This window comes from Pseudomicrostroma glucosiphilum (genome assembly GCF_003144135.1).
Source record: "Pseudomicrostroma glucosiphilum strain MCA 4718 unplaced genomic scaffold BCV69scaffold_4, whole genome shotgun sequence".
Lineage (NCBI taxonomy): Eukaryota > Fungi > Basidiomycota > Exobasidiomycetes > Microstromatales > Microstromataceae > Microstroma > Microstroma glucosiphilum.
In genome coordinates this window covers 970214-993140 of record NW_020289916.1, presented here as the reverse complement: position 1 = coordinate 993140, position 22927 = coordinate 970214, and the positions used below count along the sequence as shown (strand labels likewise).

Below are 22927 nucleotides of genomic sequence, written 5' to 3'. Positions count from 1 at the left end.
GGGAGCGAGGGGAAATCGGAACGGAAGCAAGGTGGGTGCAGTAGACGAATGGCGACACTGAAGCTCTCAAAGGCCAAGGAACAGAGAGGTTTGCCGCGATTAGTTGGAGGTTTATGCATTGCATACCATATCCAGGTCTAGCTGCGGTTTCCAACACATAGAGGTCCAGGTATTGCACGGTGACACGACACTGTGACGCCATCTAAGCACCACGCCAAAGCTCATGCACTCAAACGACGCAGCTGTGAACACTTGCACTGCTTGGAGCTCAAGGACCCAGGTCGGTATCTCGTGTATAGAAACCTCTACGGCGACGACCCTGACTCTGCGGTCGCGCTTGCTCCCACAAGCTCTTGGCCCTGTTCGACGGGACTATCGTGAGGCAAAGGGAACTTCTCGTCCGAAGTAGACACCTGCGAAGCCGTCGAGTCCGAGCTGGTCGTCAAAGGCGATGGGCCCGGCGCTTCTTCCTTTGTGCCTCTGACCGCAACCCAATGTGCCACCACTACAGTCTTGATGATCTTCCTCCCTTCCCAGAGCGGATACAGCCCTACGATGGTGAAAGCCACTATTGCCCATGCGAGAGACACTCCGACCCAGCCTTCGAAGAAGGATCTTGTGAAGATGTACTCCCTGTACAAGCTCAGCGGCCAGATCAGCATGAAGACTGAGAAGATGATGACAGATGCAATCACCGAGACGTTGAGCCACTTGTTTAGGTAAGGACGCGCAAAGTGCTCGTCATTCTTGATCTTGTCCACCTCTTGCGCGTCCGCGGCGGACAAGTGAGGAGAGGTCCAGATAGAGTCCCAGTCGAAGTGCTGCGGGGTGAAAAGGGAGCCGAGGGTGCAGAGGAGCAGGCCGGTCCCGATGGCAGTGGCGAAGGTGTACAGGCAGACGTCCGTGTCGCTCAAAGCCGTCAGGGAGAGGGGTCCCTCTACCAGTCGGGAGGCGAGTGACAGCCAGACTGCAAGGCCTGCACCAAAGCTGATCCAGACACCGGGGAAGAGACACCACCTCGGGAGACGTGAAGAAAAGAAGATGAAGCAGATCTGGCTGAGAGCGGCAGTGGACCAGACACCTGTGATATTGTACAGGAAGCCCACATCGACTCCTACACCGTGTAGCATGCTGCCAAAGGCGGCCATGAAAATCGTGAAGGCGATGACGCTGATCTGCTGCACCCTCAGAATCTCATCGGCAGTAGCTGAGCGCTTGAAGTACGTTTTGAAGATGTCGTAGCCCGAGATGGACGCGACTGCCATGAGCTGGGCCGAGATGGCCGATGTCGAGGACATGAACATCAGGAGGAGCACACCAGCCGATCCTCCCTTGCCCAGGATGGCCTGTGCAGCATAAGGAAGCACAAGTCCCGATGAGACCTGGTCCGCAGTCATCTTATTCGGATAGGTGGGGAAAGAAGGGGAGGTGGTCTCGAGAGCGAGAGCCACGAGGCCCGCAGTAGTCGCAAGACACCAAGGAATGGAGAACCAGGAGAGCGAGCCAAGAATGTAGCCTGGCACTGTCGCCGAGGGACTCGCTGCGATACCCTTCTGATGAAAAGAGGCATCCATGAATACCACGCCAGTATACTCGAGAAAAGACAGCCAGCCTAGCGGCGCGAGTAAAGGTGAGGATGTCAGCGGCTAGGGGGGCAGATATGAATAGCTGTTTCTTCACTCACCGAACTTGATGGCCCCCAGACTCTTCATTGTTGTCCAGCTACCCTCATAATTCGGACTCGGATTACTAGTCGCAGCTTGTTGGAGCAGATCGTACATCCTTCCAGGAGAGCCGACCTTATCGCTTGTGGCATAGGTGGTGAACCAGAATACAAAGAGGATAATGAAGATGACGATGGTGTGCAGATAATCGGCGAGGATGGTGGACCTCAGACCTCCAGTGAGGGTGTAAGCCATGACTACCGCTGGGAGCAGCCACAAGGCCGCATAAATGGACACTCCTGTTATGGAGTTGATGGCTGCAGCTGCTCCTACTGCTACTGAGCTCACCACCAAGATGTTGGTGGCTACAGCGAAGAAGAGCACAGTCAGATGACTCGCAGCCCCGTACCTGACATGGATCAGCTCGAGGTGAGTATGCAAAGTGGGTGCTTTGCGCTTCATCTGGATTGCAATGAGCGAGAAGAGGGTAATCTGCGACATGTTCCCCGCTCCGTAGATCAGAGCACCAGCAAGTCCATAATTGTACGCAGTCGATACCGAGGACAGCAGCGTTACCGACCAGCACCAAGCAGACACCGCTCCAGCCGCTGTCAGACCGGTGGACAGGCTGCGCGACGCTACAGCATACTCGCTTGCAGACTGAACGACGCCAGAGTATCTCCGAAGAGCTTGAGAGATGCCCACTACGGCGAGGGCAAAGAGGGCTCCGAGACCGATAATGACACCGTAGCCCGCTCCTTGACTGAGCGGGACCTGCACTGTGGGAGTAGCCGACATAGTCAGTCGAGTCGGGGAAGAGAAGTAGGAGGGGAGTCAGGAGGTGAGACAGCGAGGAAGGTCAAAGTGAAACGCTCTGGAGTCAGGTCGAAATATATGCAGACCCTTCCTGCCAAGATCAGGGCAGCGGTACGCCCGGCCCACGCCCCTTGCACCTCCTCCTTTTCCGGTCGTAGATTGCTATGTCGCAATCCTACGTCAACTGTCAACATTATTGCAAGATCTTGTCGAGGGTCAATAAATATCAGCGTCCGCGCTGGGCCGAAGCGGGCAAGGGGAGAGAAAATGCACGGCGCTTGATCCTATCGTCTAGTACAGCGCCATGTGCCTGTTGGGCAGCATGGCACCTCGGCTGGAGACGAGCGTAAGCTTCTTATCTCCCTCGGTGTCTGCAATCGTCGCTCTCGCTCGTGCTTGTGCTCGTGAATCTGCCAAAGTAGGCGGAAGAGAGTAGTCAATCTACAATGGCGCACGACGGCGACGGGACCAAAGACGTGATTTCTGCCGTAAAGCACGGACCTGCCTTTGCCATCGCTTCAGACTCCGACTCTACGCTTCAAACGAGGCGGCGTGTGGTACGCTTTTTGCCGTACTCACACGCCTACAGCACGCAGAGTGGGAATGTGGGGGATGCTGATCACGGCTCCGAGGTGTTACAGTTGATTGCAGCTGACTCTGACTAACACTGTTCTGAAGATCGCGCTCTGATCCACTTTGGCGGGCAGTATGGCCCTCTCTTTTGATTCAGCACTCGTACGGCTGCTCTGCTCTGACCCTTGCACCCTCATCGATGACTCGCGGGGAGCCTCTACTGCTCAGAGGAAGGAGCGTCGAGTCCTGCCTTCTTCAGAGCCTCCTCAGACGAGTAGTCGATCTCCTTGCGAGCGCGTCGAGGGCGGTTGCCGATGCCGTACGACTCAATGTTGCTAGGGTCCACCTCATCTGCCTCGATGGAGTCGTCCTGTTTGCAGCGCAGAAGAGGAGCGCGTATCAGCATGGTCTCATTTTAAGCATCATTCAGCAGGCTTAGAACATACTCACTTCCTCCCCAGACTCGTCATCTACCTCAAAGTCTTCATCGTCCTCCTCGTCATCGCTGTCTGCCCCTCCTTCAACTTCCTGACTCTCGTCCATTCGGTCCGGGTCGAACTCCTTGTCCTCCTCTTCTTCCTCGTCGTCGTCGGCAGAAGTGTCTGAGAAGGGAGGGGAGAGAGGAATTGTGTGGTCAGGGTCGGTTCCAGCTGACTCGTCCTGCCTCCACTGTCGAGGCCATTAATCTACTCACCCTGGGTGGCCTTGCCCTTGCCCTTGTTGGATGCGATCGGGGCAGCAGCACTGGCGTCTGTCGTCTCTACGGTGTCGGTTGAGGCCGAGACAGTTGGTTTGCTGTAGGTCAAGAGAGCAATGCAGGCAGGGGAGGACTCAGCGCTCGATCCTTCCGCACCGCGCATGGTGAGAGAGGAGGGCTAGGCAGCACTCACGTTGCTTCGTCAGACATGTTTAATGTTGGTCGTGGTCGTTATGGTGAAAAGAAGGTGTGCTGATTGAAGGAGATGCAACGAATGATGTACTGGTACGTTGGTCTTGCAAGGAGGAAGATGGTGAGCGAAGAGGTCGGGAGAGAGAGAGGAAAGAGAAGAACACCTTCCCCTTCAACCAACACTTGCGCGCGCGCGGCGAGTCGAAGGAGGTCACGCGTAAATTACAGTGGCAAACGCGCCTCGAGGACATGTCACTGCCCGAGACAAGTCGATGCCTGACAGCTCGAGACACGAGTACAGTCGGTCAATCCCTTGGTCATTGGAATGCGATTTCATCATTGCATTTATGCTGCTGTGCACTGCACCTCTATGATCCGCTGCGAAACACTGCCTTCTTGCCCCTTAGCTCAACAAAGCGGCTCATCAGCGCCAGTCTCACCGGCAGATCCTCCTCCAAGATCCTCGAGTCCGCCACATTCGCCAGCGAAAAGCGGAGCAGGTTCGCACACACGTCCCTAGCGACCGCCTTGCTCTCCTCGCTTTGGGCAGACTTGGTCTTTGCGACTTGATCAGGCATGAACCCATCAGCTGCTAGGATCCCCACGCCAAAGAGGGATGCGAGTGCCTCGGCTACCTGACTCGAGGAGAGGAGCTCCTCGCCCTGTGGCACGTCCCGGTTGAAGGGATGCCGGACAAAGGCGTAGTACCCACCCAGACTCTCAATCTCCCAGCCTAGCTCCGCTAGACTCTTTCCCGCAAGCGCACTACCCCCCAGCTCCCACTTTTCGAAGTCGCCCTCGGCAATGACCCGCTTCATGCCGCGCCGAAAGACTTCCCCTCGCCTCTTGAGCTCCCGTGCGACCTCTCTCCTGCCGCGTACCTCATCTTCGTCGAACATGCTCCAGGCTACAACGTTCTGCGTGTCCACTCGTGGTGGGACAATGAGAGTATTGTCGAGCGCCTTGGCTAGAGGTCCAAAGGTTGCGGGAGTAGTAGGTGATGGCGGTGGAGGGGAGAAGAGGGAGGGGTGAGAGATGATGGCTCCAAGGCGGTGGCCTGGGATGGCAAAGGACTTGGAGAAGGAGTAGAGGTGTATCACGGCTGAGAGAGGAGTTGTTGAGAAGCAAGTGAAGCTCGTCAGCTATTGGCGAGCTCCTGTGCCCATATCAAGGCTTACTCACTCTGTCTCCACTCCCACTCCTTATCGTCCCCTAGCCCATCTTTGAACAGCTCATGAGGCGCCTTGACACCCCCTTCCTCCTCATCGCTAATCAGAAATTCCCTATACGTCTCATCCAGCACCAAAGCGATCCCTTCCCTCTTGCAAATCTTCCCAAACTCGGCAATCAGCTGCGGTGGGTAGATGGAGCCGGTGGGATTGTTGGGTGTGACGAGGACGAGGGCCTTGATCTTGGGCAGGCTCTGCGAGGCGGAGTGCTCCTTGAGGAGCGATTCGAATGCGGTGGGAGACGGAAGGTACGCGGGAGGAGACGAAGGGAGAGGTACTGGCTCTACAGAGAGGGAGAGAAGCTGCATCGAGTGGTTGAAGTACTGAAGGTACGCATCGAGGGTTGCGGGTCAGCGAACTGCTCGCAGCCTAACTGCTTCTACTTCCGGCCCTAGTGACTCACAAATGGCGTGGGGATGACCACGGCCTCGTTTGCTCCCGGCTGGCATAGCATTCGGAACACAAATTCGCTCGCACTATTGCAGCCCGCAGTGACGCAGATGTCATGCTCTCCCACTGCTCCCCTTCCCTCCGCATCCTCCCCTCGGCGGTACACTTCGTTGATTTGCCTGGCGAGGTTCTGCCGTAGAGCAGGAGCGGCGAGGCTGTAGGAGTGATGCAGATCTTTGGCAGCTTCGTCTCTTAGACGAGAGCGGAAGGCGGCGGAGGGGAGCTGGCCAGGCACTCCTTGGGAGAGGTTGAGGAAGGGCGGGAGGGTGGAGGAGGCGCCCGTCCCTGCTGTGAAGGGACATTGGGGAGCTGGGTAGGACTTCTGCCAGGCTTGGGCAACGGATATGGGTGAGGCTGGTGTGTGTATCGCTAATGATGGCGCCAGGGAGAAGAGCGGCAGTCGAGAGGAAGACATGTTGCAGGTCGAGGTAGAGTACGAAGAAGGAGAGGCAGTCCTCGCACCCGATCGATACTGAGTCAATCTTCGTGATCCTGCATGGACCAGACTCTCCGCCCTTGCCTCCTCTGAAGCGGACAGAGACACGTGGTGCGACACGAGAGGTAGGCGGAGTATGAATTGCCCCGCCTCCACTGCACCGCAAACGTCAACACTGGATGGCTGCTGCGCTTCCCGCATTGATGGATGGGAGAGCTCAAATTGCCATCCACGCAGCCAGGCCACACCTTGACTCCTCTTTGCACCCATCCATACCAACACAGCTCACCTTTTGCCACCCGACGATAGCTTCGTCCTTCAATCCTTCCATTCCAACCAGCATCAGCTCACCACAATGGCATCCATCCAGCACTCTGTAGGCTCCCTCGTCTCCTCCTTCGAGCACCTCGTCTCCGGACTACTAGAATCCGTACTGGCCATCCTCCGCCACTTCTTCAACATCATCGCCGGTGTGCTCAAGGGTACATTGAACATCAGTGAAGACGTACTGGAGAGCGCCTGGAAGGTGGTGGAGTCGTCCGTAAGACTCGTCTTTGGTGAGTGGCACTGCTGCAAGAGGAAGGGGGAAGTGGATGCATTTCCCACGAAAGGACGCGTTGCGAGCTGCTAGAGGCGCAGAGCTGACTTGCCTTTGCTCTCTTCCTTCTCCTTCTATCAGCCAACTTCCTGCCCATCGTACTCCTCGTCCTGGGAGGCTTCGTTGGAATCATCGTCGCCAACCGCCAGACCAGCGCTGGACAAAAGACGGTCTCCTCTGCCAAGAAGGGTGGCAAGAAGAGGGCGTAGAGGTGTGACTGGTTCCTTCACCTTTGGCTACGGAGAATCGACAGTGGAGCTTTCCTTTTCAGGGGTTCTTCTGAATAGGCTAGGGACAGGAATGGGGTTGCAAGCCTTTCTCGAATGGAATATACCTGTAGGCGGACGTAGGCTTGGACGTTGAATATACTATGCATTCCAGACTTGTCAGACCAACGGAAGGCCCTGCGTGAGGTCTCTTCAAGTGTTTGCAGCAATTCTTCCTTGGCTTGTCACAGCACTAGCAATTGGCTCGAGTGGCTTCTGTTACAATATCTCCTCAGACCCCTCTCCACTTTCAAAGACAGGCGGCAGCTCCCAGAAGTCCTCCGACCGGATGTCTGGCCGCACAGTTGCCTTTTCTTCCTCCCTCGCAGATCCATTGCGTTGAGGCCGCCGCTTCTTCTTCTTTCTCGCGACTTGAACAGTAAAGGCGGCTTCTTCCGACGTATCGTCCGCACAGGGTATCTGACCTTGAGCTTCCGTGGAAGGCAAAGTATGTGATGCGTGCGTGCCCACTGAGATCGGATTGGAGAGCTGCAGTCTTGATAGGCTCTCAGCGAGCTCGTTGTTGTTGTTGCTGTCCCGAGTATTGGAAGCAGCAGCGGCCTTGGTCGTCTGCTCGATCTCCTCGTCAGGATCGCGAACGTACTCAAAGACCAGATCGTTGAGTGCCTCTGCATATGGCGGGGACAGCGAGGGCAACGGGTGAGTCTTGAGGTGTGGGACTGCAGGATATGGAAAAGAAGAAAGCAGTGTAAGCGGTCCCTCCGGATATGGACGTGTACGACCCGCAATGACTGTGCTCAGGGCACTTACTGATGCGGTACAAGCATGGCGACTCGCGATTGAGCTTCTCGTCTGTCAAGCTGTGGTTTGAGAGGTATGAGTGAGCTTCACGTCCGATGTGCATACGCCTTCTTGGTCTAATCGCCCACTTACAACTCAGCATATCTTCCCACCCTGTTCCAGCAGAACGAGACCCGGTGTTTTAGCAGAGCTTCCCTGCTCCAGAAAGCCCGAAGATATCGTTCCGAGAGAGGCCTCGGGCAGTGGGGCATATACATGAGGCTGTACTCTTCTTGGAAAGCAGTCGTTGCCGATCCTCCGCTGGAAGGTGGGAACGTTGCCTCATAGCAGGCTTGAGCGGATGCTTCTTCGCGGGTCAGAGGTGTCACGCCCAATGAAGTGAGCACCGCTCTATCTATGTCGCTGAAGATTGGGTCGAAGGCCATGAGCGCTGGTCGGAGCGAAGGCTGGAAAGACTTCTCCGAATCCACTTTGCCATTCTGAGACGATGCAGAAGAGGAGCCTTGGCCGCTAGTGCCGGACGGCAACTTGCTTTTCTGCTCCTCCTCTGCTATACGCGCGATGTGATCTGCCATCTCAAGCAACAGGGCCACCTGTGCTTGGGCAGATCGACTCTGACTGATTTCTCCGATACCAAGAGCATACATGCGGGTCGGTAATCTGGAGGATGAAGGTTGTTTCCTGCTATGATCCCATCGTAGTGAAGAGAAGTAGGAGGAGAGGCAGCCTGTACCAGGAGACGTGGAAGTGTAGTATGTGAGCTGTACTGTCCATTTGATGCATAAGTTGGCATCAACTGACTTTGTATATGATCGCCATGCTTTCCATCTGCTAGCAGCTCTGTCTTCTTTCGCTCTATCGAGTCTCGTAGCTCCGAGACCAAAGCTTGAGGATCATCTCGAGGTGCGCCTCGTTGTAGCTGGACGTGTGCGCCGCTGTCTGCTCTCGTTGATGGCTCCTTCTGCCTGAGTTTGCCTCTGCCCTTGGACGCTACACCATTGTACTTGAATCCATCGCCAGTATCCTTGACCTGGCTCGATGCATCTGTCGTCGCCATACCAGTCGCTCACACGACGATGGTTGGTCGGAAGAAAGGCAAGGAGCAGCCGCCCCACTTTTGCAGCGCAGCCGAGTCGTGCGTGCATGGATCAGCCTCGCCATACGCGGACAGACATTCAACATTCATTCCCTTTGCCTTGTTCCTTCTTGACCTCTTCCTCCCTACCACCTCCCACTGTGGGAGCCGATATAGCTGAGCATCGTCAGCGCTCCTCCACGATGGCCTCGTCTCCGTCTGCATCAAGGCGGCAGCGCCATCGTGCCTCTACCAGCCAAGGCAGCAGCGTACAAGGCCGGCATGCTCGCTCCTCTGTCGTCCTCTCCACCTCGTCCTTCTCCAGCAACAATAATAACCACAATGGCCTTTCAGCTTCGACGTTTCCCATCTCCTCGTCATCGATGCAGCAAGTCTCAAACCCCCTCCTACAGCCAGACGTCACACCGTCGTCCCTACTGACTCAGTACACTCCGCAACAGCTCACAGCTCACCTCGATGCTCTACGAGAGGACCTCAAGGGATATGAAGTCGAGATGAAGCGCTTGATCAATTCGCGCTATGGTGATATTCTCAGTGTGGGTGGCACCATCAGCGCAATGAAGGGGTCTTCGATACACCTGCACGAGAAGCTCTTGCAGGTGGGACAAGGGCTGAAGACACCTTCGGAGAAATCAGATGGCCAGCTCGATGCCGGGAAGGCAATCTCAACATCGGCTGATGAGGAGGAAGAGCGGGTGAGAAACCTAGCTGCTCTCCTTACCATACAGCAAGAGGCGCCTGAAGAGATCTGGACTACATTGGACGCTGTATCGACCTCATTGAACCAGCTTCCCTCGTCCCCATCCAGTCTGGAGAGTCTAGCCACGCTACTCAAGTGTGCCAGATCCCTCTCGAGTGCCATTAGCCTGTACGATGCTACTCGGCTCGCAGGGTGGGAGATCGACGGCATGGAGGAGCATGAACGCATACAGAAGCTCTTCCCTCATCCTCTCGAGACTCGCAGCACCACTCTCTCGGCCATCAAGGGCGAGATGCGTCTTGCGCTCGAGCAGATCGTTGAAGTCGCTACTGTTGGATATGCAAAGCACGACGGTACGCCAGCTGCTCAGGAAGCCCTCTTCCGGACCACTTCACTTGCACTCCTAGGTCTAGTCAGGCTCAACATACTTCAGCCAAGTGCAGTTGGGGAGTGGTACCTCGCTAAGAGAAGAGCAAGACTAGAGGAGACAATCAAGTCGACATATCAGTCCTCACACGAGAGTACAGGTGAGGGACAGAGAGCGCTTGTAAGAGTCATGAAAGAGCTGGCAGAGACAATCGCTGTCCACTCCAGGCTGCTCGGACCTCAGCAGGGGAGTTCCATGACCCTTCTACCGTCACTACTTCGTCGCATGATGTCGAGTGACGTAGCAGAAGATGAATCTTCCTCAAGCACTTCGCAAACAGCAGATCACGCAGCTCTCCTCCCCCCGAGCCCACTGGCCTCACTCTCTGCTCTGTCGAGCTCCTCGCATGCACTAGCCACTCTCGATGCGAACAGCAGTCTCAGAGACTGGACGCCCTTCTTCGAGCTAGGTGACAGTGCCCAGAGCAGCAAGTCGCAGAATGGTCAGCTGTCGGCATGGGTGGACAGTATACTTGCCGATGATCTGAAAGCGGACGGCGGTACCTGGGCAGTACAGCTCGTGCTGGAGCAGCCTGCTCTCGGTACATTGACGGCGATCAGCAAGGCACGGCGCAGACTTGGTCGGCAAATTACTGCTCACCAGCCCAGCGATGGGGAGAGAGATAGATTGACAAGGGCAGTGCATGACCATCTAGAAGAACTCCTCTACGGACGAGCAGTCAGCCTTGCGACTGAGGAGGTCGCGCGCTGGAGGAGTGGAGTGGTGAGAGAGCTCAAGCTGCTGACGGAGGCTCAGAGAAGCAAGAATGGAGACAGGGCGCTGTACGAGAATCTCTTCTTCCTCCCTCCTTCCTCGTCAGACCCAACCCCATCCCGGCTTGGATCCAAATTCTCCCTCATCCGGCCAACAGCGGCCCTCGCTCCCTTCTCATCTGCGCTGCAGGAGCAATGGGACGAGTATCAAGAGCTCAAAGAGACGTACTTCGACTATTGCTTCCAGGACGAAGAAGCCGAGACCGCCCAAGAGGCACAAGAGAGGGCTGTATGGGGAAGAGTGGAGCGCGAGGGGTGGACAAGACTCTTTGGAGAGGTAGAAGAGGTCGTTGCCAACTTTACGCGCGCCTCTCATCCTCGTAGCCAGGACGCTACTGAAGCAGAATCAGGGCAGGCTGTAGCTGTTCGGCTTTTCTCACAAGCCCTGCTGCAGCTCGGTCGTCTTCCCCTTTCCGAGCTGTCCTCACCCTTTGAGACGACAGAAGAGGATCGCAAGCAGTACACCTCCCTCGTGCACCGTCTACACCTCTCGCGTGACGCTCTGCTCAACGCCAGCTGGAAATTGCATGTTGTAGCTCATGCAGGAGGGCTCTTGCTGCGCTCCGAAGAGGATAGCGCTCCTGGCAGGGAGGACACAATGCTCCGCGCCTCTGCGAGGCTACTGCGAGCGCTGTACTACCTGGATGTTGAGGCAGGGAAGATCCTTCTTCCTTCTCTCTCCTTTACCTCCCAGATAGCAGGAGCGGACCAGCCACCATCAACAAGTCCAGCAGTGGGCTCCAAGCCTGACCTCCTCTCCTCGCTCCTCGTCTGGCTGAAATCACAGCTCGAAGCTGACGACTCTCTCCGCAGCAGGCTTGAGAGGAGGGACGTGGAGATCCTTTGCGCTCTGCTGAGTAGTGCGATGACGGATGAGGGCAGCGCTAGCGGCACCGCTAGTGGTATCAGAGAAGCGCTCCTCGCGGCTGACTCTGTTCGCTCGCTGCTGGGGCAGGATGGAGCTTCGGTGCCTCCACCCCAGCAAGACAGCAGCGGTCAAGCCGAGCTCCTCGAGTCTCTCTCCCCATACGCCCTCCTCTTTGGCCGAATGCGGGGCGTTGCGCTCCCGGCTCTTACTGCGGGGAAGCAGCAAGAGCAGCAGGTCTTTACCAGTGCCCCTTCGCCTCCCCCTCCGTTGTTTGAGATTGCACCGGTGAAGGCGCGCATCAGGGGTGTAGAGGTGAGGTGAGGTGAAGTGAGGCAGAATTGAGAAGTGAGAGGCGGACATAGAGGCGGCGAACGCAGAGGCGGAAGGCAAAGCAACCTTCAAGGAGAAACAGAGCGTCATGGTTTTTAATCTTCGATTGATTCTTGCTACTAGCTAACTGCATCTACAAGCTCTCTCGCTCACTCCTTCGCTCCCCCATGTCATCAATGGATTAGAATCCACGTCTTTGTACAGAATGTATACTCTTAATTCCTACTAGACTACTACTGCTCATCCGCTACTAGTCTACCGCTACGATTTCTTCCTCTGAGCGGAGCGTATCCATGCGTCACATCACGAGAAGAAAGGCGAAGCGCCCCCTGGCCCCGCTCCACCTCCGCCTCCCGCAATAGCCTGTCGTCCTCTCTGACCTTCCTCTCCTCTCCCTCCTTCTCCCTCTTCCTCCTTTTCACCCTCCCCGTCACGGTAGCGGTAGCGGTAGCGCTCGCGCTGTACCTCCCTCAGTACACCTTTGACGACGGCGAGGTAGCAAAAGACGTACTGTCTCTGCGTCTGTACAGAGCTCATACGCTGCTCGCGCGCCACGTGCGTCGCATGTCGGATGAGGTCCTTTTCGCCTATGGAGGCCATTGAAGCTGAAGCAGTAGCCGAAGCCGAAGGCGTCTCTGAGGCTGAAGGAGGGGAAGTAGGCGCTGTTGCAGAGGAGGAACTGTGTGGCGTGTTGCTGGTGGTGGTTATGGTCGCCGGAGGGCTGGTGCAGAGGGGCGCACCCATGCCCATCTTACTGGCGCCGTCCGTACCAGAGTCCATACCGAAACTACCTCGTGTGCTGCTGGACTTGGGTGCAGGTCCGGGTGGGTTGGGAGAGGAGCGCGCTTCAGATGCCGAGGAATGCGTCGTACGGGCAATACTGAAGCGTCGTGGTTCCTGTGGCGTTGTGCTGCTCTGTGCTTGCTGCTGCTGCTGCTGGGACTGTTGCGTTTGGCTGGTGGCAGCGCCGAATGGCAGGGAAAGCTTGAAGCTCGAAGGTGTCGGTGCTGGAGTCGATGCAGCTCCACTACTAGCACCACCGCTCCCGCTGCCCCCACCGCTGCCGCCGCTACCAAAGGTAAACGGCGAGGTGGGTGTACTGATGTGTGAGGAGCGACTGGAGGAGGAGAAGCCGAGGTTCATCCCGTCCATGGCTCTCGAAGGCGTATCCATACCCTCTGCGTGGCGAGTAGTCGATGCGGGGCCACCCTCTTCGGCACTGATGCTTCCAAGGCGCGACTGATGGCTAAAGCTGCCTCGTGCACTGGCACTACCGCTCGAGGCCATCGACATGGCTTGCGGCAGCGGAGATTCCCGATCCTCCAGAGAGGATGGCCGGTCGATATCTGCATCCGTCGTGATGACGCTGGCATCATCAGAGGTATCGGACCTCTGTCGACGTAGACCTCTCGCTCTGGCTTCGCGACGCAAAGAGCCAGCAGCACGAGAGAAGGAGAAGCCACTCTGTTGTCCAGAGTGAGCGCCACTGGGACTCCACATCGCAGAGGGAGTAGAATCTTGAGGTGCTGACTCATTCGTAGAGGGTTCGTCCAGATCCATGTCTGCAGAAGGCGAAAGTCCCCTCTTGAGCTTGCTGCGAATCGAACCACCTCGTTGCAGATTCGACGAGCTCGATTTCGGCGACAGCATGCCATCCTCGGGGCGACGCGGAAAGCCAAGCGCTCCGTGTTTCGCATCGCCGGGAGGTGAAGCGAGCGAAGTTGCTGACGTGGAGGCGGAACTTCGCTCGGGACCGCCTGCGAAGAAAGGTGAACTCTTGGACTTGAAGGGAGATTGCAGCGTGTTGAAGTCGAACGTGGCTGACGACTTGCCGGCGGGCGTCATGTCAACGTCGTCTGCCTCGCTGGAGTCATAAGACGTCCCATTGTCCCACAGAGCGAGGGGAGGCAGACCCATAGACTTTCTCCTCTCTTTTCGCAATACGTCCAGGACGGAGTCGATGACGACGTAGGTACCTGTTCGGCCCACGCCTGCAGAGCAGTGCAGGACCAACGGGCCGGTGGCGCTGGTCTTGTTGTCTCTGTGCTTGCCCTGCTCTACATCAGCGCTGCTCGCGAGAGCCAGATGGGCTTCATTCTGAGCCTGATTCACCAGGTCCATGAAGACCAAGACGGCTTCTGGATCCTCTGGGATCGAATAGTCTGGCCAGCCAATGTACTGCAAGTGCGTTACCTCCTTGGGTGCTTCGTCTGAGTCAACAATGGAGAGGAGCAGCTTTCGTCGCACCATGACAGGTTCGTTGGGATCCTTCTCCTCGGCGCTAGTTGAGGAGAAAAAGAAGCCTCCAGCAGCTCCATCATCCTGCTTCTCCCTCTTTCTGCTCGACGTGCACGTCTCGCCCTTGCTGTTCAGCTCCACCTCCTCAATCGTCTTCAGCTTCACCGTCGTACCATACGATTCTTCGCTCCAGTAGTTGTGACTCTGCACTCGTCCACTCTCATACTCCCGAGTGAGCATAGCAATCGTGCGAGAGTTTTGCTGCCATACTGCATTCCAGAACGTCTCGAACGTCGTTGGCAGTGGCGCCTGGGTGGCGATGTAGCTCCTGTGAGCTCCGAACTCCCTCAATGGCTGAACATATGAACCATTGAGATAGGACGACACCGAACACCCAGACTTGTCCTCGCCACAGGCACCTTGGGCCGATACCGGCACACGGGAGTGCTCGTATGTCCAAATGTTATTGTACCTGTTCTCGCTTCCTCGCTCGATCGCTGCTGCAATGGAGAAGGGGAAGGATGACGCTGAGGGCGAGCTAGTCGAGTCGACACCTTCCACTCTGGAGTAAGCAGACGACAGCTGAGTAGCTGACGTCCCATCTGCTGCCGAAGTGGAAGTTTCCTCCGTCGTTGAGATCTCGCCACCGGCAGTGCCAGGTCTTTCATTCTGACGTGGATCCATGCTGCTCTCGGCAGCGTGCTGCCGCATAGTTGCCATCAACCTCGTCTGCTCAGCCTTTTCAATGTCGAAGAAGTCGTGAGCGAGCTGATCAGCCACCGTCTTTTCATCCTTGAACGCAATTTCTTGCAAGAATGGCGGCAAGCTGTTCTGCTTCTGCGACTCGGTGAGGAATTGCAGATCAAGTGGGATCTTCTCAGTGATACCATGCTGCAGCTCGCGGTTCTGTCGGATGTTGTCAAAGAAGGGATTGCATGCGGCAGAGGATCTGGCCCCCGCAGCAGACTTGCCGTTCAGATTGAACAAGTTGGAGTCGCTAGCGGACAGGAGCATCGACTGGTGACGACGTCTGCTGGGAGCGCCCGATGTAGTGGTCCGATCTGTGAAAGCGTCCATGGGCAGCGCGCCGAATTGAGCTTGTGATCGACCGCCACCTCCGAGGTTGGGCGGCTCCTGTGAGGACGGCGACCAATTGTCGGGGACGCTGGCATGTCTTTGCGACGCAATGTCGGACAGCCTCAGTCGGCCGACAGGAGCCTTCTTTGCCGCCTTGGTCGGCGAAAGAGGCACAGACACTGCGTCCATTTCTCCAGCATGGGCACCTTGAGTGATCTCTTCTCGGACACCTTCGTCGAGCAACTTCTTCTTGTTGTCCGGATCATGCTGGCCCGCGAATGACGAGAACTCAGCATATCCTCCAATAAGCCAAAAGAGCTCCCCAGCAAACCCAGCAGCGTCGAATTTCTTTAGCATGCCTAGCAGGCAGGGACCTCCACCGCCGACCGAGGGTCGACCCAGAGCGTCAATGGTGCTAGTATCAGAGTCGAGCACAACGATGCGCTTGATGCCATCGGATGCGCCCGAGGATGAAGTACGCTGATCTCTCCCACCATCGTTGCCCCCTTTCATCGGACCTTTCCTCCACCGCGTGAACTTTGCCCGATCTGCATCGCTTTGCAGCATCTCGCTCTCGATTCGGTCGACGGTCACGCCTGGGCGCCTCAGCAGTGTCGAAGGGGCACAGACGTTGACGCTACCTGCGATGCGACTGCTCGCAAAGGCCGTCGAGGGACGTATATCGAGGATGAGGAGAGCAGATGCTTGCTCTTCACTATCGGAACCGTCTTCGCCACTCATCATTTCCGAAAGGGAAGAGGCATCTGTAGACTTGTACTTGGACATGTCCTCGCTTTGTGACAGCTTCGGGCCCTTGACTGCCACAGGCCAAGATGCTGCAGATGGGCCTAGGTGGGCTGCTTTGAACCTAGCAGGCGAAGCTGAGGCCGGCTTTGAGAAGCTAGCCGCATCAGAGAGGGGCGACTCTGCGAGCGAAGATGGATTCGTGGTATAGGAGGTTGACATAGACCCGCGACCTTCTTGGGAAGCAGCGGAGCTGTTGCTCAGCAGAGACGGCTTCCGAGACCGCACACTGTTCTGCGAGTCGCGGCGCTGAGGTTGAGGTGCAGGGATCTTCTGGCCAAAAGGGTATGATGCGCCAGAAGGGCCGCCACTGTTGTGAGCGCTTGGTGTAGGTGGGACGGCCTCACCGGCGCTTGCCCCTCCGCCACCAAACATCTTGGCCCAGGGATGATCCTGGCCATGGCTACTCGGGCCAGGTGTGGGTGGAATGACTGTGTGGCCACCACCAAAGCTGCCAGCGCCAGGCTTGCTACTTGGGAAGGAGAGCTGCATTGGCGTACGTGCGCTGTGTGGCGTGGGCTTAGCAAAATAGTCCGGAGCAGAGGATTGTGGCGGTAATGGGTGCGCTGATGAAGAGGAAGATGATGCTGTGGACGATGAGGATGCTGATGCCGAAGCAGTGGATGATGATGACGTACTTCCAAAGTCGGAAGAGAAGGGATCTGATTGCTGTTGCTGTTGCTGTTGGGAATTGCTTCCGCTGTGTCCCCAATCAAATGCCCCTTTGCTCATTTCGCCCATCTGCAAGGAAGATGACCGAGGTGTGACTGTACCTGAGCTCGGGGTACCGACGGTCCTCTCGGGGCGGTGCTGAGCCGTATTGTCTACCTGTGATGTATGCAGAGGTGGCATTCGCATCGTCAGGAGACGACGATGACCGAGATGGATACCTTGACCGATGCTATTCGAGGACGAATATAAGTGCGGCGAGGGTGTGTGGAGGGGGGGGATGGGATCTGCTGTTCACACAAGTGCAAACATTCCTCTAGTGAGCAGTGATGGTATAGAGTGGGGGACTAGAAGGAAACCGGCCGTATATCCTACAAGCTTGAAGTGGACTTGAAGCGTGTGGCGTGGCCTTGGGTAGTTTGGCAACGAAAGATTGGGGGAGGAATTGGTGGATAGTCCAAGTGGCGAGACAAGAGGGCAAGAGTGGGCGTTTTGGTCGAAGAGGCCCTTGCTTGTTTTACCGCCACAAGATCTAACGTGCGAGAGTGTAAAATGTAAATGTCCCGGTAATATGCCGATGGATGTTCCGATCACAGGGGAGAGGGGGGGGCCGTTACGATTCGGACAGCTAAGTGATGAGATGGAGAGACTGAAGGCAGTCGTTTCCCAATATGAAAGATGATGTTTGAAGTATGGGTCGGGGAGAATGGAAAAGAAAGAACTTTGCTGCTCTTGGCAGAGACCGGGGAAGGGCAGCGAGGGGCCAAGGCAGACGATGGCGAGTCCAATTCTGGAGGGGCAAGTGGAGGAAGCCAGGCAAGTGTCGACTATTCTCCCATGCAACCCTGTCTGTGGTCGCTTGTGACAGAGTGTACCTCGGGAACGATCAAATTGGGCAGAGTGGATGAAGGAGCAGTGATGTAGAGGCTCAAGGGCAGATGTGTGCCTGCCTGCCTACAATTGAAGTGTCTGTCGTTGATTGCCCGCCCCGCGTGCTGGGTGGTGGTGCTGCTTGTTTGCTGCAATTGGCCGCGCCTCCACAGCTCTATGAAATTTGGTACGCTCACGGCGGGAGGGCCGAAGTCTAAGGAGAAGCTCAATGACAGCTCGCCTGATGGGCCTTACGACTGAGGGGGCTCGTAGCTTGCTGCCTGGGCTGCTGCTGCTGCTGCTGTCTCGGAAGTTCGCTTGCGCCTAGGAGAAGGATGCGAAGGATGCTTTTGCGAGCTTCCGCTGCTGCTTGGAAAGGATCGAGTGGGCTGCAGTAGAAAGGCTGGCAGAAGCACTAGAGCGACAGTCGATGACGAATGGGAGTCCTAGCAGTGGCAAAGGGGCAGACAGACTGTCACCACTGTCCACAGCAGTCTAGAACAGACAGTCACCAGAGCCAAGGCGCCGCTGATCATGCGGACAGTGGGAAAAGCAAGCCGACTAAGTTTAGAGCACAGCGCCCGCGCACACGACACTGACGTCACAAACACCTGCACCCCGCCCTGCCCATCTCTGCAGAGACGCCGAGGGCAGACGCGAGCATGGCAGGGCTGAGCAGCAGCTACCACTGGCTGGGCAAAGGAAGGCGAAGACAGAAGCGAGCAGACCACGACGATCATGGTAATGGAAGACTTGTCTAGTTCCCAGCCTGCAGTAGACGACACTTACCATGAATGGGGTGTGTAGAGAACAGTCACAGAGGCACTCCAACCAGGTCACGTCTTTTCCACACACGCGCATCTTTACCGTGGCTTGCTGGGCAAGAAAAAGCAAGCAGCTTTGGGCACGATTTGACATCGGGGGATTTCCTTTGACGGCGCCGTCGGAAGCATTCGCGTCAGGCCACTTGGTAGAAGAGAGACTGGAGACATGACTTGGGGGATGCGAGTGTGCAATATGGTTGATTTCGATACGTGACAATGCCAGGCTGCTGCTTGCTCTCTACACTCCCAGCCCCTCTCCAGTGTGCTACCACCCCCTCCTCAACCACACGCCTCTGCTCTCCCTACCTCACCTCTACGTGCATGAGTGACATCTACAATCGACCTTTGTCGGCAGCTTTGACCAAGTGCCCTGCCAGGGCAAGCCGAGGTACCGTCCCTTGCTCCTGCAGAGGTCCGTGTACCAAAGTGCGCCGTCTGACTACCAGTCTGGGAACAAGTGGGCAAAGTGATCCGGCACATCCGTGACTCCATACGAGCTATAGTCGGCCTCCTCATATCGCTCAAATTGGCTTGCATCGCCATCTGTAGTGACCGTGGGAAGATAAGGGGCAGGGATCTCCCTCCTGTAAAGTCTGTCCCAGTCCACTTCAGCGAACCAGAGGTGTCCAAAGATGTCCTTGCTGCCCCTGTGCAGGTTGCCGAACCGTTTTGTCAGGTCCGCCGTCAGGAGATTCTTGAGCAGGTCCTTGGCAGCAGGCTCAAAGTAGGGCGGGTAGCGGACCTTGCAGGCGATAATCTTCTCGTATAGCTTGATCGGATTGCCGTCCTCTGTGAAAAAGGGCGGGTGTCCTGCCAGCATTTCAAAGAGGAGCACGCCGAGCGCCCACCAGTCGACGGACTTGTTGTAACCCTTTGACGAGACAATCTCCGGCGCGAGGTAGTCTGGCGTACCACACAATGTCCAAGTCACGTCCGGCACCCACTTGGCAAAGCCAAAGTCGGTAATCTTCAGGTGACCGTCAGCTCCCAGCAGCACATTTTCCGGCTTCAAGTCTCGGTACACGAAGCCGTTTTGATGCAGGTAGTCGATGGCCAATGCTACCTCTGCTGCGTAGAACTTGGCTACCGGATGGGGGAAACGCTGCGACTTTCTCAGCAGTGTGAAGAGCTCTCCTCCTGGCACAAAGTCCATGACCATGTACAGATTTGTCGAGTCGGAGAATGTACCCCACAAGTTGACCAGAAAGGGATGGCGCACGAGCGAGAGCACGGATCGTTCCGAATTGGTGTGCTCGATCTGCTTCATGCGGACTACCTGCTCCTTCTTGAGCACCTGTGAACACGGGAATCCAGTAGAGGCAAAGGTGAGTATCACGAGCCGCCTATGCAATGGCTGAGAAATCCCGAGTCCCATCCTGACGCTAGCTGTACGCGGTCTGACTCACCTTGATCGCGTAGAATCTCATGTTGTGCTTACTCCTCACCAGATGCACCCTTCCAAAGCTTCCCGTTCCCAATGTACGCTGGATGTTAAAGTCATTGAGCGCGTACCTTCCCGAGAGCTTTCGACCGGTCTGTGCCAATTGTGCTTGCTGCTGAAGGAGAGTCTGTGCAGCCGTCTGTGGATCTTCGACAGCAGAGGAAGAGGCGGCTACGGGTGTCGATGGGATGGCAGTAGCACCCGTTTGAGGAGGGGAGAGGGCGCTGCTACCGCCCATTGCGCCTTGGTTACTGGTAGCCATGGCAGAGGAGAGAGCAGACGGGTAGGGCGATGGTGAGAAGGGGAAGTCTTGAGGGTTGGACTGCATCTTGAAAGGTTCCGTTCGTGCAAGGGGATGCCACGGAGTGATTTGGTGCCGACGGGTCCGGAAGTCGGAGAGGCAAACAGGGGAGGCAGTGAGGGCAGAGGTGGTGAGCGGGAGCTGGGGGATGGGCTGGAGGATGGGCTGAGGTTTGGAGTAGATTGGACAGAAGCGGCGGGGGTTCGGAGGAGGAGAAGAGGGACAGACAGACGGCCTGACAGAGAGGAACCCGCAAGCCGACGCCGATCTTGAAGCTGAGGAGGCGTGGGAGGAAGCGGGGCAGGGGACACCCGGCTGAAGCTACCGAGGCTGCGAGGATGCGGGAGGCTGGCTGGCGCAGGGCCAATGTGATCGGAAGCTGAATCTGGGGCGCGGGAAGCCAAGGGAGCTTCAGCCAACAGCCAGTGCAAGCCAAGCGATTCCTGCGTGCGTGCAATGAATGCGATCGAGGCAACACCCACCTGCAAAGAGGACGGCAGCAGCAGAGGGCCCAGACGCCAAATCACCTACAGGACGCGTCTAACCAACGCCGAGGGTCTAGATCTTCCTCCTCCTGACAGGATACTCCAACTCAAAGCCCGTCGTGCGGCAATGGGGGATAAGCTTGCAGCAGCAGCAGCAGCAGTAGAGCAGCAATAGATGCTCTTCGGTCCGACGGATCGGGACCTCTTCGGCGAAATGATTGGCACGGACAGCAGCTGTCGATGAATTCGGAATAATCGCGGGTGAGCTTCTAGGGACGCTAGTGTCCTCTCTAGCCCTGATGCTCGTCGGAGGCTCGCACGCCTGACAAGCTTGCGGGTGGGAGAAGTATACGCTGCAGCACTCGTGAGAGAGTCGCAAGCAGCCTGCCGTAGTGGATATCTTGTATGAAGAATATATGCGGACTTGTCCCTTGGCTAGTCGAGGTAAGGGGAGACCAAGCGTGTTCTGTTCGTTGGGTAGTATGATGGGTAGAGTAGAGTAAGAGGTGGGAATGGTGCTGGTCAGCAGAGGTGACCACACCGACCGACTCAGAGCAAGGGTGCCCTCACTCCTGGTAGCAAAGTACGCCCAGGGCATGCTACCACCGCCTCGGACCCGAAGACTCTAGAGCAAACAGGCAGAGACGCCTCCTTCCTTGTCCCGCGGGTAAACCTCTTCACCGTCGGAAGGTTCGGAACGGGACGCCCCTCGTTTCCGGGTGGAGTAAGGAGTAAGCGACGCAGGGACCCGGTTCCGTACAAGGCCAAGACAATACGTTTCTTCCGGCTGCTGCTCAGCCAGTGTGTCTGCCCTTTCCGCAAGGGCTCATCCATACCACGCCCATCATCCACCATCACGACGCAAGGCTGCCAGTCTAGACAAGAGCCACCAGGGACCAGCACAGTTCTACGCAGAAGTGGATCTCCTAAGGTCAGCCACAGGCGTAGATTCTGACACTTTGCTCAGCCGGGGCGGTCCCATTGCCTTTGCGCTAGCATCGGTGGTGGTACTCACCCTCCCATCGACCCTACGCAAGGAGCAGTGTCAGGTCAATGACCTCTACCGCTGCCCCTGCAGCCTCCTCCTCCGAATCTCCCTCGGCTCCCACACCTCCGCCATCTGCCACCCTGCTGTCAGGCGCCCTCTCCGGGCTAGCCTCCTGCGTCCTTCTCCAGCCCCTCGACTTGCTCAAGACTCGTCTGCAGCAAGCCAATACCCCCAGCGCACGCATAGGTGGCAAGACGAAGCGACTGCTCCGGACCGTGGATGATGTTGTGAAAAAGGACGGAGTGGTGGGACTTTGGAGGGGGACACTGCCAACTGTGCTGAGGTGAGTGGTGCTGGACGATGGGAGAACGAAGGAAGAGGGATGGGATGTTCTCACTCTCTCTGACCTGGCTGCTCACTTCGCCCGTCCACTCAAAGAAACGTCCCTGGAGTCGCCCTTTACTTCTACTCGGTAACAGAAGCTCGGCGTGCCCTCTCTCTCAAACCAATCCCCTACCTCTCCTCTCCCTCCTCTTCTTCTGGCTCCAACCCCTCACGCACATTAGCCACCCCAACTCTAGCAGGCAATCTCCTCTCCGGTGCAACCTCGCGCGTCTTTGTCGGCTTTCTCCTCTGTCCCATCACAGTCATCAAGACGCGCTTTGAGTCTTCGAACTTTACAGCAGCACAAAATGCCACTCTTCTAGTCTCTTTACGATCCATTTGGGCAGAGGCGGGAGTCAAAGGATTGTTTAGAGGATTTTGGGCAACGGCATTGAGAGATGCTCCTTATGCTGGATTATATCTGGGATTTTATGAAGAGGGAAAGACACTACTGAGGAGGATAGATGGTCTGGGAGGTGGAGAGGGCGAAGAATGGAAGGCGAGGATGGGGAGTGGTGAGTCTACGACTTGAGAGTAGAATAAGCGCAGTTCCCTATCCGATTGCTGACCTTTGATTCCTCCTCCTCCCTCCTCCCTTTCAGGCCTAATAGCCGGCACTCTCGCCACCCTCCTCACCCACCCCTTTGACATAATCAAGACCCGCCTTCAATCCTCTCCCCACCCTCTTCCTCTTCCCACACCCTCTACCCTCCTGAGCAATTCCTCCACTCTCCTCTCCCCATCTCCTCAAGCAAGAGTTTCTATCCTCTCCACTCTCCGTTCCATCCTATCAGAAGGAGGCTCCTCTTCCCTCTTTCTAGATGGACTAGGATTGCGTTGTGCACGAAAAGCGGCTAGCTCGGCAATTGGGTGGGGAATCTTTGAAGCTGGGAGGGATCTTTGGGTACAGAGGGAATTGGGGAGGAGGGAGAGGGAGACCGAGAGGGGGACGAGAATGGAGAGGTAGAT

General features: G+C 56.7%; 10 protein-coding genes across 10 annotated transcripts; 3 read left to right on the top strand and 7 right to left on the bottom strand.

Moving 5' to 3' along the window:
* Nucleotides 1-212: 212 nt before the first annotated feature.
* Nucleotides 213-2553, bottom strand: BCV69DRAFT_163248 (putative DUR3-urea permease). The gene is made up of 2 exons (XM_025489445.1): nt 1685-2553; nt 213-1612 (listed from the first exon to the last, which is right to left on the bottom strand). The coding sequence occupies exons 1-2, from the start codon at nt 2460-2462 to the stop codon at nt 306-308; spliced, it is 2085 nt and encodes a 694-aa protein (XP_025349216.1). The 5' UTR covers nt 2463-2553; the 3' UTR covers nt 213-305.
* Nucleotides 2554-3080: 527 nt separating this feature from the next.
* Nucleotides 3081-4040, bottom strand: BCV69DRAFT_281962 (hypothetical protein). Its single transcript, XM_025492175.1, has 4 exons — nt 3944-4040; nt 3748-3848; nt 3504-3655; nt 3081-3423 (listed from the first exon to the last, which is right to left on the bottom strand). The coding sequence occupies exons 1-4, from the start codon at nt 3958-3960 to the stop codon at nt 3271-3273; spliced, it is 423 nt and encodes a 140-aa protein (XP_025349215.1). The 5' UTR covers nt 3961-4040; the 3' UTR covers nt 3081-3270.
* Nucleotides 4041-4310: 270 nt separating this feature from the next.
* Nucleotides 4311-6036, bottom strand: BCV69DRAFT_247240 (PLP-dependent transferase; the record flags this gene model as incomplete). The annotated part of the gene is made up of 4 exons (XM_025490242.1): nt 4311-4475; nt 4509-5044; nt 5125-5494; nt 5575-6036. The coding sequence occupies 4 exons, from the start codon at nt 6034-6036 to the stop codon at nt 4311-4313; spliced, it is 1533 nt and encodes a 510-aa protein (XP_025349214.1).
* Nucleotides 6037-6264: 228 nt separating this feature from the next.
* On the top strand, nt 6265-7301 carry BCV69DRAFT_311744 (hypothetical protein). The gene is made up of 2 exons (XM_025494880.1): nt 6265-6614; nt 6737-7301. The coding sequence occupies exons 1-2, from the start codon at nt 6413-6415 to the stop codon at nt 6862-6864; spliced, it is 330 nt and encodes a 109-aa protein (XP_025349213.1). The 5' UTR covers nt 6265-6412; the 3' UTR covers nt 6865-7301.
* Nucleotides 7157-8819, bottom strand: BCV69DRAFT_163216 (hypothetical protein). Its single transcript, XM_025489444.1, has 3 exons — nt 8485-8819; nt 7816-8410; nt 7157-7742 (listed from the first exon to the last, which is right to left on the bottom strand). Exons 1-3 carry the CDS (start codon nt 8738-8740, stop codon nt 7526-7528), a joined length of 1068 nt encoding a protein of 355 aa, XP_025349212.1. The 5' UTR covers nt 8741-8819; the 3' UTR covers nt 7157-7525.
* A 142-nt stretch (nt 8820-8961) lies between these two features.
* On the top strand, nt 8962-11868 carry BCV69DRAFT_298244 (hypothetical protein; the record flags this gene model as incomplete). Its single annotated transcript, XM_025494197.1, has 1 exon — nt 8962-11868. One exon carries the CDS (start codon nt 8962-8964, stop codon nt 11866-11868), a length of 2907 nt encoding a protein of 968 aa, XP_025349211.1.
* A 312-nt stretch (nt 11869-12180) lies between these two features.
* BCV69DRAFT_247297 (phosphatases II) lies at nt 12181-16691 on the bottom strand (the record flags this gene model as incomplete). The annotated part of the gene is made up of 6 exons (XM_025490243.1): nt 12181-12518; nt 13791-13929; nt 13990-14158; nt 14231-15176; nt 15423-15896; nt 16592-16691. Coding segments are annotated over 6 exons (2166 nt in total), but the record flags the coding sequence as incomplete, so codon positions are not given.
* Nucleotides 16692-18798: 2107 nt separating this feature from the next.
* BCV69DRAFT_247401 (protein kinase A catalytic subunit) lies at nt 18799-20038 on the bottom strand (the record flags this gene model as incomplete). The annotated part of the gene is made up of 2 exons (XM_025490246.1): nt 18799-19653; nt 19766-20038. 2 exons carry the CDS (start codon nt 20036-20038, stop codon nt 18799-18801), a joined length of 1128 nt encoding a protein of 375 aa, XP_025349209.1.
* A 372-nt stretch (nt 20039-20410) lies between these two features.
* On the bottom strand, nt 20411-21411 carry BCV69DRAFT_163076 (hypothetical protein). Its single transcript, XM_025489443.1, has 2 exons — nt 20584-21411; nt 20411-20486 (listed from the first exon to the last, which is right to left on the bottom strand). The coding sequence occupies exon 1, from the start codon at nt 21182-21184 to the stop codon at nt 20660-20662; it is 525 nt and encodes a 174-aa protein (XP_025349208.1). The 5' UTR covers nt 21185-21411; the 3' UTR covers nt 20411-20486; nt 20584-20659.
* Nucleotides 21412-21639: 228 nt separating this feature from the next.
* On the top strand, nt 21640-22925 carry BCV69DRAFT_298241 (mitochondrial carrier; the record flags this gene model as incomplete). Its single annotated transcript, XM_025494196.1, has 3 exons — nt 21640-21917; nt 22013-22473; nt 22561-22925. 3 exons carry the CDS (start codon nt 21640-21642, stop codon nt 22923-22925), a joined length of 1104 nt encoding a protein of 367 aa, XP_025349207.1.
* Nucleotides 22926-22927: the final 2 nt, after the last annotated feature.

Excerpts from the sequence above, each read along its gene's own strand:
- BCV69DRAFT_163248 (XM_025489445.1), bottom strand. The coding sequence starts at position 2,462 with ATGTCGGCTACTCCCACAGTGCAGGTCCCGCTCAGTCAAGGAGCGGGC. Across the intron at positions 1,613-1,684 it reads TCTGGGGGCCATCAAGTTCG|GCTGGCTGTCTTTTCTCGAG; the intron begins GTGAGTGAAGAA and ends TCGCGCCGCTAG.
- BCV69DRAFT_281962 (XM_025492175.1), bottom strand. Across the intron at positions 3,656-3,747 it reads CAAGGGCAAGGCCACCCAGG|ACACTTCTGCCGACGACGAC; the intron begins GTGAGTAGATTA and ends CTCCCTTCTCAG. Across the intron at positions 3,424-3,503 it reads ATGACGAGTCTGGGGAGGAA|GACGACTCCATCGAGGCAGA; the intron begins GTGAGTATGTTC and ends CGCTGCAAACAG.
- BCV69DRAFT_311744 (XM_025494880.1), top strand. The coding sequence starts at position 6,413 with ATGGCATCCATCCAGCACTCTGTAGGCTCCCTCGTCTCCTCCTTCGAG. Across the intron at positions 6,615-6,736 it reads GTCCGTAAGACTCGTCTTTG|CCAACTTCCTGCCCATCGTA; the intron begins GTGAGTGGCACT and ends TCCTTCTATCAG.
- BCV69DRAFT_163216 (XM_025489444.1), bottom strand. The coding sequence starts at position 8,740 with ATGGCGACGACAGATGCATCGAGCCAGGTCAAGGATACTGGCGATGGA. Across the intron at positions 8,411-8,484 it reads GCATGGCGATCATATACAAA|GCTGCCTCTCCTCCTACTTC; the intron begins GTCAGTTGATGC and ends CTCCTGGTACAG. Across the intron at positions 7,743-7,815 it reads GTGGGAAGATATGCTGAGTT|CTTGACAGACGAGAAGCTCA; the intron begins GTAAGTGGGCGA and ends CTCAAACCACAG.
- BCV69DRAFT_163076 (XM_025489443.1), bottom strand. The coding sequence starts at position 21,184 with ATGCCCTGGGCGTACTTTGCTACCAGGAGTGAGGGCACCCTTGCTCTG.